Here is a 16092-nt window from a genome sequence, read left to right on the forward strand (position 1 = left end):
CCAGACCATGGTGATGGAAGAGGGAACAGAGGTTACCTTGGGGGCGGGACTTTTGACTGGGAAGGTGTAAGGGAGCCTCTGGGGGCCAGAAATGCTTTATATCTTGACCCGGATGGTGCACCCAGGCGTGAGCAGTCCCTGAGCTGTCCACATCCTCTGTCTCACATGAGACAAATCAGTAGGACTTGAAAAACTATGACATGGAGAACAAACAAAGACACTGAGGTACAACCACACAGCGGAATGTCACACGATGACAGCGAAGGTTCTATACCACCAGGGACAGCAGGGATGGGTCTCAATGTGGGGGGAAGCCACAGGAGCCGGACCCAGTGTGCTGCTGCCAGTCGGAGCCGAGGCTGTCCCCGTGGGAGGAGTTATGGGCGGGGACTTCTGGAGCTGGCGGTGACAGTCGGCTTCTTGTCCTCCCTGTGCGCTGCTGACGTGTGCCTATCGGGCTGGACTGTCTGTACGCACACTTTCCCGTAGGAACACCCTGCTTGGCCATCCTGTGACCAATTCTCTCCGACACAGACTATTATTTGAGAGATGCACATAGGGAGAAACAGCGGCTGCTCGAGGTCCCTCACGGAAGTAAAGGTCACCAGCCCCCGAAGCCAGGCAGTTAAGCTCCCGTGTCACGCTCCTGACTGTCCCCCAGCCAGGGACAGGCAGGACTTACCTTGGAGTAGTCAAAGCCGTGCTTCTCCTTCACCCCGTTCCGGCAGAGCGTGTAGTTATAAAAACGGGAGTTTTTAAGAAGGCCGACCCACTCCTTCCAGCCCGGTGGCACGTAGGAGCCGTTGTACTCATTCAGATACTTCCCGAAGAAAGCTGGAGGGGGAGAAGGATCAGGAGGCCACGTGAGAAAGCAGAGAGCGAACGTCTCCTCCGTCCCCAACCGCTGTGTCCCCAGGGTACGAAAACAGTGCTACCCTCTGAGCCTCCTTCTCAAATGCTTTTAGAGGTGTAAGATAAAATATATAGGATGATAGAGAAAATAAGTTATTCTGAAATACAGTTATCTAACTGTTAAGAGAATCTGCCGTATAGTAACGCCCTTTCAAAAAAGATGTTAGCTTGCAAAGAGTAGTAATTTCAAAGTAGCGATAACTGAAAAGAATTTATTTTGTGATCTCTGCCACCCCCGCTGTGGAATATTATCATATCGTTGATTGCTCCGGATGACAAAATTGCAGACTCCTGTGCTATGGTTCATGTCCTACCTTCCTAATGGAAGCCAACGCTAAGCGACGGTGTAGGTTCGTAAAAATAAGGACGCGATTCTTTCCCACTCAAGCTGACGGGCTCCGTGAAGTCCGTCTACGGCACGGTGAGCAGAATGGCTAGTATAGACCATGAACTACTGTTGCTGGGGGTTGGAGCAACTGGGCCCCGATACACCTGCCAGGGGATGTGCAGACTGGACCATCTCCAGGGAGGCCCTGACCGGCAGACTCCGCTAACCTTGAACTCACTCCTACCTTCTGACCCAGTGATTCGAATCCTGGGCATTGACTCAGCTGGAAGGCATTCCTTCATTCCCGAAGTCGTGTGCAGCACTGGTCATGAGAGCCAGTAACCAGAAACAAGGCAGACGCCCATCAGCAAAAGCCTGGTTGAAGACCCCGCTGGCTAGGTGCAGAGGGAAATGAATACCGCTCCAGAAGGAGACAGGACCAACCGCTGCCACGCCCGGTAGCAGAGGCTAATTGCGTTAAGAGAAATAAACCAGAGATAAAAGAATGCTGTACGATCTCATTCATAGGATGTTCCTAGAGAGCCCAAACCCGATCTATAGTGTTGAAGAACAAAGTAGGGGTTCTCGCTGGGCATGGGGGTGCTGCTTGGGGGACAGGCTCATTCTGTCTCCTGCCGAAACCCCACTGGGTTGGACATCCGTGCGTCTCCACATTCGCCTTTCACACCAGCGACAGGGCATACGTAAGGAAAATCACCCGGGTTCCCCTCGAAGGGGATGTACCCCCAAACTCTGCAGGCCCTGAGGAGGTAACACACTAGATCTTCTTTATGGTACTTTCTTGTTCTTTTTGCTTCTCAATGAGCAAGGATGATTTTTAATAATTATAACCTATAAAGCTATTTTGAAGAAATGGAAAAATCTGTGAGAGTTTTTCCAGAGACAGAGGCCCTGCGCCAGCGCTCTCCTTTGGATGAGGATGCTGGGGCTCGGAGACGTGCGGGAGATGGTGCTGAGAGCTCGAGAATGGGAGAGTTCCAGACTGCTGAAGGAGTGAAAGAGACGGTGCCAGCAGAGCGCTCAGCGCCGCGCCTGGCAAACTGGGAGTGTTCAGTGGGCGCCAGTTCAGAGCCCAAGATGAGAAGAGACAGACAGGGGAGGTGAACATCCGTAGAGGGAGGAGTGGACTGGGGCTGGGCTCTGATGCCAGCAGAGGATGAGACGGTTCCCTCTACCTGGAACCTTCGAGAAAGCATAGAGAGCTGCCTTGGGGTCTGGGCGGAGAGGGTGGGGATGGAGTGGGAGCCCTCCATGGGGGTTTTCCTGGAGGCCCGGCAGGTACCTGGCACCGCCTGGGAGTGGGAAGCCCCTTTAGGACCCAAGCAGCCACGTCCGAATCTCCATAGCACAGGGCAGAGGGCAGCACAGGCATCCAATTCTCCCCTGGCACGCAGGGCCAGGAGGGAAGTTGGAAGCGGAGGAAACACCTCCTGGAAGGATCTAGGTGCCAGAGGAGGTGAAAATAGGAAGGGAGAGTCCTGAGCAGCTTCAGTTAAGGCCCAGGGTGGGGCATCCCTTTGCGTGGGAGAGCAAAGCCAGGCCAGAGAGGACCCTGGCATTCTGAGGGTGAGGGGCAGGGAAACTGGCCACCCGGCTCTGAGTCTCGGGGAACGTCCACTATCCAGGCGGCGGGTGCCTGGCTGGGTGTCGGGGCGTGAGGACTGAGATGAAGCTGGAGAAAGGGGCAGCAGCATCCCAGCACAGGGCCGGCGGAAGGCCTGGCTCCCCTCTCGGGAACACTGCGGATTCAAACTGCTGCGCTCGTCCTCTGAAAGTAGTGGGGCTCAGCCGGGAGCGGTTTCGCCCCTTAGGGGACGCATGGCAATGTCTGCAGACATTTCTGGTTTTGACAGGTTGGGGTGGGACACGCTGCAGGGGTCCAGGGGGTGGGAGGGCCAGGGATGCCGCTCAACACGCCACAGTGGTCAGGATGGCCCACCGCAGAGCATCACCATCCCGTGTAGAAGATCAACAGTCTGCCGGTGAGAAACCCTGCCACCTGTACGCCCCTCTCTTCCGCAGAAGAACCATGTAGGGAGGGCTAGAGAAGCCCCTAGAGATCAAGTCCAGTCCAGGAAATAAGACCTACTAAGCCTCAATGACCTTACTCCTCACATTTGAGGTGTCTCTCTGTATGTAAGGAGCTCCACTCTGGTAACACTTCTGGTCTCCCTCCTCTCTCCTGTTCTCCTCCTTGGGGAAGAATGACAAACAGCAGGGGTCAGCAAGCATTTCCTGTGAAGGCCCAGATAGTAAATGTTGGAGGCTTTGTGGGCCAGATGGTTTCTAGTGCAACTATTCAATAGTTGTAGAAAACAGTCACAGACAATACATAAACAAGTGGGCGTGGCTCTGTGCCAATAAAACTTTATTTACAAAAACAGATGGAGGGCCTGATGAGTAAAACGACTGGTGGTGGTGGTGGGGGTATTAAGGAAATAATAAATCAGTGTGCCCATCCATGGTAAAAATCAGGATGGCAGCAGGAGGAAACTGCTCTATTTGGGGGTAATACTGCCTGGGCATGTATCATTCATATATCAACAACTATTAAACCCCAATGGTATGCCAGGAGCAGTCTCAGGCAATAGCAACAGTGAATGAGGCCACCAGGGTCCTTGCTCTCCTGGGGTGGAGATTCAAGTGGGGGGCTGTGACAAAAAAGGGTGGTGCTGTTGGTAAAAACAGCGATGAAAGAAAAAAAGGATGGCGTTGCAAGCAAGGGGCCAGAGCTGGGCCCCTGGAGGCACTGCTGGGTTGAGTGGTCAGGGAAGGCTGCTGAGGAGTGATGAGAATGAGTCAGGGGAACAGGAGTACAAGGGAAACTGCTCCAGACAGAGGTGATGTCAAGTGCAAAGGTCCTGAGGCAGGAACAAGCTTGGGGGCATTTGAGGATCACAGGGAGGCCAGGGAGGGAGAGAGAAGATGATGTTATAGGGTAGAGGGATGAGATCATGAGAAGAAACAACAGGGGGCATGGCAGGGAAATGTAAAAGAATCCACAAGTCCCCTGAAATATTATGCATCAGAGTTTGTATTTTCCTGGAATTGGGACACATTCTGAAAGGAACCCAAGACCACAAGTAATTTCAGAAAGATGAATGAAAGAAAGCCCAGGAGAAAAGGCGCTCTGAATGTCCTACTGGGAAAACTGGGTTCTGTCCCGGGTCTCCCAAATCTGGCTGGTGAGTCTACAGTTTGTCCCCAAAGATCTGGACCACGGTCTTCCCAAAGAATGTGCAACTCAGAATGCTACAGAGTTTCAGTCTTGGCTGCAGCTGGTGGGATAACGTTTTTTTTGGGGGGGTGACAAGTGGGGCACCTCGGGAAGACCACACCTGCCCATTACCACCCAATGCCACGGGCATCAAAGTGTCTGTGGCGATTTCCTCTGCTGGAGTCCCCCCTTTCACATTTCTCTCCTCTCTCCAACCCCCAACCCTTAAAAAAAATCCCGAAAGAGTTGATTATTCAGGCTCCACAAGACCCCAGAACACAGGGCTTCAGTCAACGGCTTTTAGTGCCAAATTAGATTTTGCTCTCATTTGATTAGATTTCCCCAAGCAGTTTTTAAAATGGTTATTTCGGCACCAGTTGAGGTGGGAGGCAGCAAATTAGCGTGGGCCCCGGGGGCTCTAGGGCTGGGAGATACAGCCAGGAGAATGAGCTGGAATTAAAATCAAGATTAAAAATACAGCCATGTCGTGGCTGGAGCCCGGAGTCACTGAGCTTCCGTGTCTGGGACGCTGCAAAAGTGAGAGCAGCAACCTGAGGGCTGGTGCGGGGGAGGAACAACTTGGCAGGCAGATTAAGAGGAATTAAATGCCAGGCCAGGAAAGGCCACTGATAATGTGCTGGCTGGCGCTGCCCCTAGGGAGCAGGCTGGCATCAACTAAAAGGATGGAGTATTCACTGCCGCCCGTGCGCCAGGCACAGGGTGGAGATTTCCACCTGGCAGTGGAGACTTGTGTTTCGCCTGCTCGGTCCCGAATGTGGTCCAGTGGGTGCCACCACTTCCTGACTTAAGTACACGCGCGCTGACGTTCAGACCTGGGGATGCACGCATAATCTCAGCTGGACCAATCAGACCACTACATTCCCCTGGCTCTGTCATTGGTTCAGGGCCAGCCATGTGACCCAAGTTGGGCCAATGAGAGTGAGCCCTGGGATTTTTAGGGAGGTACTGGAAAAGAGAAGTTCTTCCAATGGGCTCAAAGCTGAAGGGATAGAAACTGGAAGCTGCTGGCAGCCATCTTGTCACCAAGAGGGGACAGTCTATATCAACGTGAAGTAGCATGGAAGAGAGCAGCAGTGAAGGGGGTGGGGAGGGAGGAAGGAGAGAGAGATGATTAGAGAAAGACACTAGTTTGAGTTCCTGGGTCTACTCTTAACTGAAGCCAACCTTCATGCTAGCATTTTCTGTTCTATTAGTGATTCCTAATCTGGGGACATGGGGGCACCGGGGACATTTTTGGTTGTCACAGCTGAGTGGGGAGGTACTAATGGCATCTAGTGGATAGACGCCAGGAATACTGGTAAACATGCTATAGTGCACAGGACAGCCCCCCCAGGACAAAGAATTATCTGTCTCCAAATGTCAGCAGTGCCAAGTTGAGAAAGCCTGGGTTACGTCAACCAATAAATCCCATCACGCCACTTTCGGTTGTTGTTACTTGCTTAATTCGGTCTGAGTTGAGCTCTTTCACTTGCCATGAAAAGGCCCAAGGAAAAGAAGATGAGATGCTTAGTGGAGAGTGGGGTTTGGCAAACCAAATCCGGGCTGCCACCTGCGTTTGTGACAACTTTCACTGGGACGAAGCCACACCCATTCATTTACATATTGTTATGAAATATGTAAATTACACAGTGCAGGGTGGAGAGACTGCAACAGAGACCATGTGGCTATACATCCAAAATATTACTATCTGGCCCGTTGCAGGAAGACTTTTCCAACTCTCGGAGTTATGAACAAAATTCCTCGTGTGGGGTGAGGGATCCCGCAGGGATTTGAAGCAGGGCTGGGTTTAACCCACAGGAAGTGGGGCTGGTTATGCAGAAGTGGACTCTGAAATGGGTCACGGCAGCAAGGGGGGTCTACAGTGCAAAGGAATGACCCGATGCTGGCACAGCACGGACAAGAATAGAGCAGTCGATCACAGGCCATCTTTGCTTTGCAGGGACCTCATACACACAAATGTTGGTTTCCACGGTTGAACTGAATGCTTCCGGCTTAGCTCACCTGGTATGTGGCCTGTAATTTTGCACTGAGCACAGACCGTGCTACTGGCTCTCCAGTAAAGCAACCACTGTGTGAATAACAGATGCACATCAGGACCAGTGGCCCAGCACGTGGCTGCTGGCACAGCCTCTGGGAAACCTGTCCCCCTGCATCCATGACTCAGTTAATGCACAGACACCAAAGCAGGTGGCGGGGCTGTCTCCTTGTCTCCTGATGATTACTCTCCGAGACATGTTACAAAAGTGGACTGGGGAAGGGGAGAACTGGCCAAGAGATATTAAAGTGCAACCAAGAAACGAAAAGCTAGCTGGCATGGAAAGGCGAGGGACAGGTAGAAGGATTTGGAGAAGAGACGCACAGTGCGGGAAGCTCTCGATTTGCAGCACAACGGCTCAGATGTGGATATAAATGAGGAAACGTGATGATGACAGAAAGGATCAACATGTGCCAAAGCAGGTGACGCTGGCAAAACCACTCCACATTAAAGGGGCTCCAGGAGCTAGGATGCCATGCTGAACACTGTGTGTCCTTGGGCAGTGAGTTGAATCTCCTGATGCCTCCGTTTCTCTGCTTACAACATGGGGATGATGACAGTGTCTACCTCGTGGGCTGCTGTAAGAACAGATAGACATACACGGGCACACCCTATCTTATCGCCCTGTCACTTTCCTGAGCTTCACAGACCCGTGTGGCTTACGAACTGAAGGTTTATGGGACCCAGTGCCCAGCAAGCCTCCTGGCGCTCTTTTTCCAACAGCATTTGCTCCCTCTGTGTCACCGTTTGCCGTATTTGCCATATTGCGTCTCTGTGCCACATTCTTGCCATATTTCAAACTTTTTCATTATTATTATATTTGTTATGATGATCTGTGATTACAACGCACTGGAGGCTCAGATGATGGTTGGCCATAAAATAAAATAGCATTTTTTAGCAATTAAGTATTTTATTTTATTTTAATTTAATTTTTTAAAAGATTTTATTTATTTATCAGAGGGGGGGGGGAGAGCGAGCACAGGCAGACAGAATGGCAGGCAGAGGCAGAGGGAGAAGCAGGCTTCCCACCGAGCAAGGAGCCCAATGTGGGACTCGATCCCAGGACGCTGGGATCATGACCTGAGCTGAAGGCAGCTGCTTAACCAACTGAGCCACCCAGGCGTCCCGCAATTAAGTATTTTAAAATTAAGGTATGTGCATTTTTTTAAAGACATAATGCTATCTCACACTTAATGGACCACAGTATTATGTAAACATAATTTTTATATGCACTGGGAAAGCAAAAAAAAAAAAAAAAAAGAAATTCATTTGACTTGCTTTATTGTGATATTTGCTTTGCTGTGGTGGCCTGGAATGGAACCCACGACATCTTTGGGATGTGCCTGTTCTTAGACCTGGCCCAGCAATGATGCCCGCTAAGTGTTGGTTCATTATGACCAATGGGTCCCCCTTCCTAGCCACTTCTTGCTCTGCTCATACCTTATTTAATAAAGTACCCACAGAGACGGATGTCAATCCACCTCCTCCCACCTCCTACTCGAGGGGTAGGAGGTGGGAGGAGTTAACACCCAAGTCCTTTTGGAACCCTCCCTCCTGGTCCTGCTGGCAGGCAGCCCTTTGCAGAAAGCTCCGTGCGCCTGTCCCCCTCCTGGCTGCTTTCTCCATTTGTCTAAGTTAAGCGCTGCTGGGGAGCCATTCGGAGTCTGATGGGAGAAGCAGGCCCTTCTGTTATCTCTCCGAGCCCTGAATCTAACTGAAATTGCCTTATACTAATCGCATTTGTGGTCTCTGAAAGCTGGGTCTTGCAGTAACTGGTGACTCAGATTAGCCGGCGGTAAACCTGGCAGAGGAGGGCAGATGGAGGCATCATCTTGGGTTCCCGGGAGATGGAGGGTTTGCGCAACTGGAAACGAACTGGAATCCTGGGGCCATGTCTCCATGCTGGAGAGCAGATCTGACTGGGATGGGTGACCGTGTTGTCCTGAACATCGGGGCAGCCATGAGTTACTTCTCTGGGTGACACCGGAGGCGATGTGGGAAAACAGTGAAGAGTGTGTCTCTGCAGCTAGACTCTCCTGGTGCGTCACCTCCTGGTCACGGAATGGAGAGTGACTTCACCCCCCTGTGCCTTGGTGGGCAGCCGTGGGAGTAAGCCACTGCCTGCTGTCACGTGGAGGGAAGGAACTGGCATGGGTAAGGAGCGTGAAACCGGACCTGGCACGTTCTAAGTGCCTAGCAAGTGGCACCTGGTGGGGTGCACAGCACCCAGGGCCAGCGGGCAGCCTTCTCCCTCCCATCAAGGGCCATCTGGATGGAACTACCAGCAGGGCTGTTTTAAGGACACTGGCATCTCTCAACACGCATTAACCCCCTCCCCCATCTCTACCCACATCCTGCATTAGCGATAATGGATAAATAACTAAGAACCAACATATCCCGGGGTTGACTAGTTGAATCAGGCTACATTTTGGTATTTATGTTCAGAAAGAAACAGTTCACTAAATATTTATTCAGTTTGATTTGTCAGTTTCCTCCATATTTTGGAACCAATATAGCCACACATGCATGAACACACACACACACACACACACACACACACACACACACACTTTCCTGCAGGTAACCCCTGGGAAGCCACAACCCCCATTCTTTCCAAATACAAAGGTCCCAACTGTCAATCAAGGTGCCCTAAGGGGTGGGTGTATGGCTGAGCTTGGCCAATCAGACTCTACTCTGGGACTTTGAATCCAAGCTAGGAGACTCAGAGGCAGAAAAATGGTTGGGGTTTTGTAAGACTCCCCTGAGGAGACAGCTGTTCAGAAGCTGTAAACTGGGGGCGCCTCAGTGGCTCAGTCAGTCAAGCATCCAGCTCTTGGTTTCAGCTCAGGTCATGAGCTCATGGGTCATGAGACTGACCTTGCGTCGGGCTCTGCCCTCTCGGGGAATCTGCTTGAAGATTCTCTCCCTCTGCTCCTCCCCACACGCGTGCTCATTCTCTCTCTCTCTAAAATAAATAAATCTTCAAGAAAATTGTGAAAAAAAATGCTGCATCCTGAATCCTCAGACCCATTTGGATTTGGGAATCCAAATGAAAGAGGCAAGACCATCAGGGTGTTTCAAGTCCCCAAAGTCACAGGAATGTGTCTTGCTTCTTCATCCTCATTTCCTTGCTCGCAGTGGAAATGACCTTCCCCCGTTCTGGCTGACCCCCCTTTAGCCTTCCCATAGCCTAGTTATCCCCAAATGGCCAGGAGGCTCTGAACTCAGGATCATTCTTGCCATCCCCCTTTGGTGACCTGTCCACCTGTCCTGCTACCTCAGCTCATTCCCCCCCCCCCCCCCAGCCGTTCCAGGCCTCTTGTTCCTTAAAACACACCACAGTCACTGCTACCTCAGGGCATTTGCACCTGTTCTCTCTACCTCACACATGGGCCCTCTCCCCTCTCACACAGACTGGCACTGGCTCCTTCTTACTGTGACGTCTCAGGTCAGATGGTGCCTCCTCCTCGGAGCTGTCCGTGATTGCCCTATTTCAGGGTCCTTGTCCCTCTGTATCGGGCTGTCTCTCTTCTCTGTGACCCCAGCACCCTCTGAAATCATCTGCAGAAGCGTTTGCTTTCTTGTTTGTCATCATCTCCTCACGCAGGGACCTCTTCTGGGTGCTGTGGTGCCTGCCCAGGACCTGGTCTGAGGCAGGCACAGTCATAGCTCTGACAGGGTGGCCGGGTTGATGGTTTTGGGTGAGACACACAGGTCGCACAGGGCAAAGCTGCCCCTCACCAGCGTTTTAAGCCTCCCCCACCCTTAGGAGGATAAGAGAACTGGAGAGGCAGCAACTAAATGTTTTATTAAGAGGGATTTCTAGGAGCGCCTGAGCAGCTCAGTCATTAAGCAGCTGCCTTCAGCTCAAGTCATGATCCTGGGGTCCTGGAGTTGAGCCCCACACTGGGCTCCCTGCTTGCTGGGAAGCCTGCTTCTCCCTCTCCTACTCCCCCTGCTTGTGTTCCCTTTCTTACTGTGTGTCTCTCTGTCAAAAAATTAAAAGCTTTTTTTAAAAAGAGGGATTTCTATTACAGCTTCTGCAGATGAGAATGCTGGGTATTGGGAAGAGGGTCAGTGCAGGTGGCCGAGGTCACCCCAGAGCCCGTGCAGTGTATGCCCCGCATGTATCAGGCCAATGGGGGTGAGTGATCTCCAGGGAACATTGGGGGCCATGCCTGGAGGCATTTCTGGTTGTCCCAACTAGTGAAGGGAGTGCTGCTGGCCTCTCGGGGATGGAGATCGGGGATGTGCTAGCCACCCTACAGGGCACAGGGCAGCTCCCACGACAGAGGAGGGTTCAACTTCACAGCGGCAGTAGTGCCTGGGCTGGGAATCCCAGCAACGCAGAGGGGGTGCAGTGTGGCTCTGAAGGCTTGGTTTCTGGACTCAGAGGGCCAGGCTTGGAGCCCTGTCTCCTCGGGTGAGTGAGTGCCCCTCCCTAAGCCTCGGTGATTCCATCTATAAAATGGGAACAGCAACACATGAGATCATGTCTGGCCCAGAGTAAGCACTCCAAAAAAAGGAGCTGTGGGAGTTCTCAAAATATAACTCGCTTCCTTTTTCGGGGTGGGGGTGTATGTGAAAACGCAGGTCTCCAGAGAAATGAAAACGGGCTCCAGAAACCAGCTGTGACACCGTCTTGGCAAATCACAAGGCTCCTCTGAGACTCTGGTGATGAGCCTGGGGAAGGATACTGATCCGGCAGAGGGATCAGCTGGGCGCGACACACGTCTGTGAGCAATGACAGCCTGAGCGCCAAGCCGAGCCAATGACAATAAACAACGCTTCCCAGAGCGACTCGGAAAGGTCAGTGAAAAATGAAACAGAACCTTCTGGAAAGTCCATCTTTCCTGGAAGAAACCACTCCATTTCACATGCCAGGAGTTCGGGAAAACAAAAAAGGGTCTTCGCTCTTCGTGACACCTTCTAAATTCCCGTTGTCTGTGGGCCTCTTTCCAGCATTTTGTCATTTTTAGGTATTGTTTGCACGGGCACAGACTTCCTGTTTTCCCTCAGGTCAGTTCGTTTGGTGCCAAGCAGGCGTCTCGAGCTGGACTCTCGCTCGGTCTCCTAAACCTGCTTCTTTCCCATCACTCTGGTCAATCCTGGTTGCTCAGGCCACACATCTGGGAGCGCCTTCAGCTCCTCTGTCCCCACTCACACCCACCGACTGTTTGTCATGGTCTTCAGAAGGGACTCAGGACTGAGTGCTTCCCACGTGTCCCTGTGGCTGGCTGGGTCCCAGCCACAACCTCCTCTCACCTGGGCCTTTTTGGAACCTCCTCCCTGGTCTTTCTCTACAGCAGCCAGAAGCAATCTACTCCATCACAGATCTGAGGAAGTCCACAGTTCTGCTCAAAACCCTTCGATGGTTCCGCATCATACTCTGAGTCAGATGCAGAGTCCTTGGCATGGCCTAGCCCCTCCCTTACCTCAACTCTGTCACTTTGTCTTGGTCCGTTCTGTTCCAGTAGCCTCCTCCCGTCTTCCCAGACCTGAAGCTCATCTCTGCCTCAGGGCCTTTGCTCTTGCTGTTTCCTCTGAAGGACGGTCTTCCTCAGGTCCCTGCATGGCTCACTTCCTCACCTTTTCCAGGCATTTGCTCAAATACTACCTTATGGGGTTATACCCCTAACCAGCCTGTTACAATGAGCTCTCCCTACCCCGGCGCTCCCTCTTCTCATTTTGTTTCTCCACCGTATTTCTCACCATCTAATGCATTCATCTTTTGGGTTTTATCATCTGCCTGCCGCACGCGGACATCAGCTCCTCGAGGTCAGAGCTTTCTGTGTTCCTTATTTCTGCCCGTGTCCCTATATTTAGAACAGAGGTTGGGAAGCAGTAAGGCCTCAACAGACACTTGGGGTGTGGATGAGCAAAGGGCTGACCCACTGAACACCCAGGTCCTGGGGGTTCTGGGGGGAATCAGGTCCCACTGAGAGAAGAGCACATTCCTTTTGCCCATGACACGGGGTACCTCAGCTTTGAGTGAAGCAGGGAGAATCGTTACATTTTTGTCTTTCTGTTTGATTTCATGGCATCTGTTTGACTGAATCAGGATCTACTTAATCCCCATGGGGAGTGACTTCACCGCGGGGGGCTCTGCAAAACTGAAGAGGGGCCCAAGGCCAGTGTCGCCAAAACATTCTGCTACCAAAGTCCCTTTAGAGTCTTAAAAATTCTTTTTTTTTTTTTTTTAAAGATTTTATTTATTTATTTGACAGACAGAGATTACAAGTAGTCAGAGAGGCAGGCAGTGGCAGGGTGGGGGGAGTATGTCCCCCGCTGAGCAGGGATGCGGGGCTCGATCCCAGGCCTCTGAGATCACGACCTGAGCTGAAGGCAGAAGCTTAACCCACTGAGCTACCCAGGCGCTCCAAGACTCTTAACAATTCTTAAGGACCCCAGATAGATTCGTTTATGTCGGTTTTATCTAGTGATAGCTACCATGTCAGAAAAGAAAATGGAGAAATTTAAACACATGAATTCATTTAAAAATAGTAACAATAAACCTACTTGCTAGGGTGTATTTTTAAAAAATGATAGATTTTCCTCAAGCAGAATAAAATCAGTTGAGAAGAGCTGTACTGTCCCCCATGTTTGCAATCTCGCTAATGTCCAGCTGAATAGAAGGCGGCTAGATTCACGACTCCACTCCTGTGTTCAGCCTGGTGAGATACGTTGTTCTGGTTATGTTTCAAGAAAAATCCAGCCTTCTGTAGATACGCACACAGAAAGGCAAGGAGTATTTAAAAGAGTATTTAACATAAAATTTTGAGATAACTGGGGGTGCATTATACACCCTCAGAAAACACTCCACCCTTGAAGCAAATAAAGGCAAAGGGTAAATTCTGTCTCAGTATTAGCATGAGAAGAGTGCTGGGCCCAGGGCTCCCGGGGCCGGCTTTGAGAACCGCTAGGGGAATGATGTTTCCCAACAGCCCAAAGAGACAGACACGCCTTTTCCCCCCATTTTACAGTTGGAGGAACTGAGGCATAGAGAAGTGAAGTCCCTCTGTGCCCAGCGTCCCACAGTGGCTGGTAAGTGGCAGAGCTGAGACTTGAACTTGGGGGACCGTCTCCGCTCGCTTCCCTGCTCTGCCTCCCGGCAGGATGGCACCCCCCGTCCCTGCAGATGGGAGCGCCATCCGCTGTGGTGGGGAGGGTGGGGACACTCGTGAGGGAGAAAGGAAACAGCAAGTGGGCTGCTCAATAGCTAGCGGCACGGGCAAAGACAGATGGACCCTGTGATCCCGCGGGCCCTGCTCCTCCATGGGGTCCACTACCCTCCAGCGTGTCTCCTGCTGGAGTTCCGGGCGGAACAGAGATCCCACACCGAGGTCATTCCGCACACTCCATCCTCCAAGGTTTATCTGGAAGGCCATCCCAGAGCCTGAGCCCCTCGCCTTTCTAGAGAGCCAGGGCGGGAGCAAGGCAGAAGCCAGATAGCACCTTGGTCACTCCTTCCAGATGTGCAGGAGGGGTTTAAGGGATGTTTTCGTCTTGGGAGGCAGTCGGGTTTGAGGTCGAGCGCGGGCTCTGGGGCTGACAGCGCAGGTTTGAATCCAGCTGTTTCCACCTACTGGCTCAGTTTTCCCAACTGTAAAATGGGGATAACGTACGTCTGCCTGACAAAGGTGTTGGGAGAGTTCAATGAGGAAACACAGGGCAAGTGCCCCCAATATGCTGGTCGCTGTTTGTGTTATAACATTATTAATCAAGATGTCACGTATTCATTCATTTAGGCATGTGTGCATTCACTCACTCAGTAAATACTTAGAAGACTACTGCTTATGTGCCAGGCCTGGTCCTAGGGACACCACCGAACAAAATAGAATAAATTAACGAACAATGAAAACTGCACCCTTGTTGAATTACGTGCCAGGACTGAGGACAGCCTGAAGCGGGAAGACAGGACCCCTGGAGGCTGTCCCAGTAATTCAGGAGAGAGGCCGGAATGGTTCTAAGCAGGTGGGGGCAGAAGGGCCGGGGCTGGTTTCAGGCTATTTTTGGAGTTGGAACCGCCATGGTTTGCGGATGGATTAGACGCGGTGCAGGGAAGAACTGAGAGGACTCAAGGACGATTCTGAGGTTTCTGTCCTGAGCGACAAGGACACCCTCCCATCATCAAGGGGGCACCGTGGGAGGGGCAGGTTCTGTGGCTCCGATGACAAAGAGCACGAGGTCACACACGTTAACCTTGAGGTTCCTGTTAGCTGGGTAGTCAAGGTGGAGGCAGAGTGGGCAGCCTGGAGATAGGCGTTCGGGGTCAAGGGCGAGGTGCGGGCCGGCCGGGGGGGGGGGAGGGGAATGTGGGAGTCATCAGCATTTCGATGGCATTTAGATCTGTGGAACTGGATGAGATCACCAAGGGAACGGGTTCTCAGTCTGTGGGTCCTGAACGGAGATGGGAAAGCTCCATCTTTAATGATTTTCATGACCCCCTAACTAGTATCTCCTTCCGTCAGGAAAGAAGGCAACAACACCTCTGCCTCTGTCGCCAACAGAAGTCACAGATGTTTCCACATCATGTGTCCGTTAACCAGACATCTCGAGGTATCACTGAAGCCAGCACCACCACGGAATCACGCGTGTTCTCAGACCCGTCCGTTAGCCCCTACATAACCATGACATCATGTCCTTTAACGTGTGAAGAAGCACACACAGCACAGTTTATAAAGCATTTTGGTATCACTGGCTTCTTTTGCAATCCTGTGTGTTTCCTTCTTTGCACTTATTTTGAACCCACTCTGAAAAGGATGCGCACAGATGCCAAGGGGGACACGTGGCTCTCCAAGGGGTAAAATCCCCCAGGGAGGGAATGGGTATTGCTAGAGAAGAAGGCCCTGGACTCCCGAGGAAGGGGTCAGGGAGATGGGACGCCAGCCCAGCAGGTGGAAAGGCACTGCGGGTGGGGGAAGAGGAGGACCAAGCAGGGCGGCGGGTAAAGGAAGCAGTTCCAAGAGTCTGGTGGGATCAGCTCAGCTCCGGCTGCTGAGGACGATGGTGGGTCTTTCCCCAGGATGAGCCAGCTTACCGACCGCAATCCCCGCCCGGCATGATAGCTTCCAAAGTACCGCTCAGCTTCTGCCCGGCCCAATACTTTGAGCACTAAAGCTGGGAGCGTATTCAACTGTACTCAGCTGGGTTATTTCCCAGTCACTCGTCTGCGTAAGAAGGGGCCCATGTGGTGTGACTCCATGCCTGCGACCTTCCCTCTGCTCCGGGGCACAGCAGTTTCCTTCCTCCCGCGTACACAACTTACAACTAGGCGCACAAACTCCAAGGAGATCCGGGCGCTCTTTTCAAGGAATGGAACGGTCCAAGGCTAAAAGAAGGAGAGGTGTGCGGGGCGTGGCAATTCTAGCCATGCCTGGGAAGTCTCACAGAATCTGCTGTGTCGCCCCAGTGCCCGGGCACTGCTGCTCCCCAGAGGCAGGGTTTCTAGCCAGGTCCAAGGCTAGCAGAACGGAGGTGACCTTCTCAGCCTCCCTCACTGCCAGAAGTGGCCATGACCGACTTTTGGAGATGTGGGTGGCTGTGGTGGGAGTTCTG

The 16092-nt window shown here is 52.1% G+C and overlaps 1 protein-coding gene across 1 annotated transcript in view; it reads right to left on the reverse strand.

Annotated features, from left to right (window-relative positions):
* Positions 1–610: 610 nt before the first annotated feature.
* Positions 611–16092, reverse strand: part of LOC309857193 (extracellular sulfatase Sulf-2-like) — a 75329-nt gene continuing 59847 nt past the window's right edge. Inside the window, exon 4 of the mRNA XM_082750005.1 lies at positions 611–834. Coding sequence (XP_082606131.1) covers positions 626–834 — 209 coding nt within the window. The 3' untranslated portion in view covers positions 611–625. The remainder of the gene's footprint in view (positions 835–16092) is intronic.

Source organism: Mustela nivalis (genome assembly GCF_964662115.1).
Source record: "Mustela nivalis genome assembly, contig: HAP1_SCAFFOLD_494, whole genome shotgun sequence".
NCBI classification, from domain to species: domain Eukaryota; kingdom Metazoa; phylum Chordata; class Mammalia; order Carnivora; family Mustelidae; genus Mustela; species Mustela nivalis.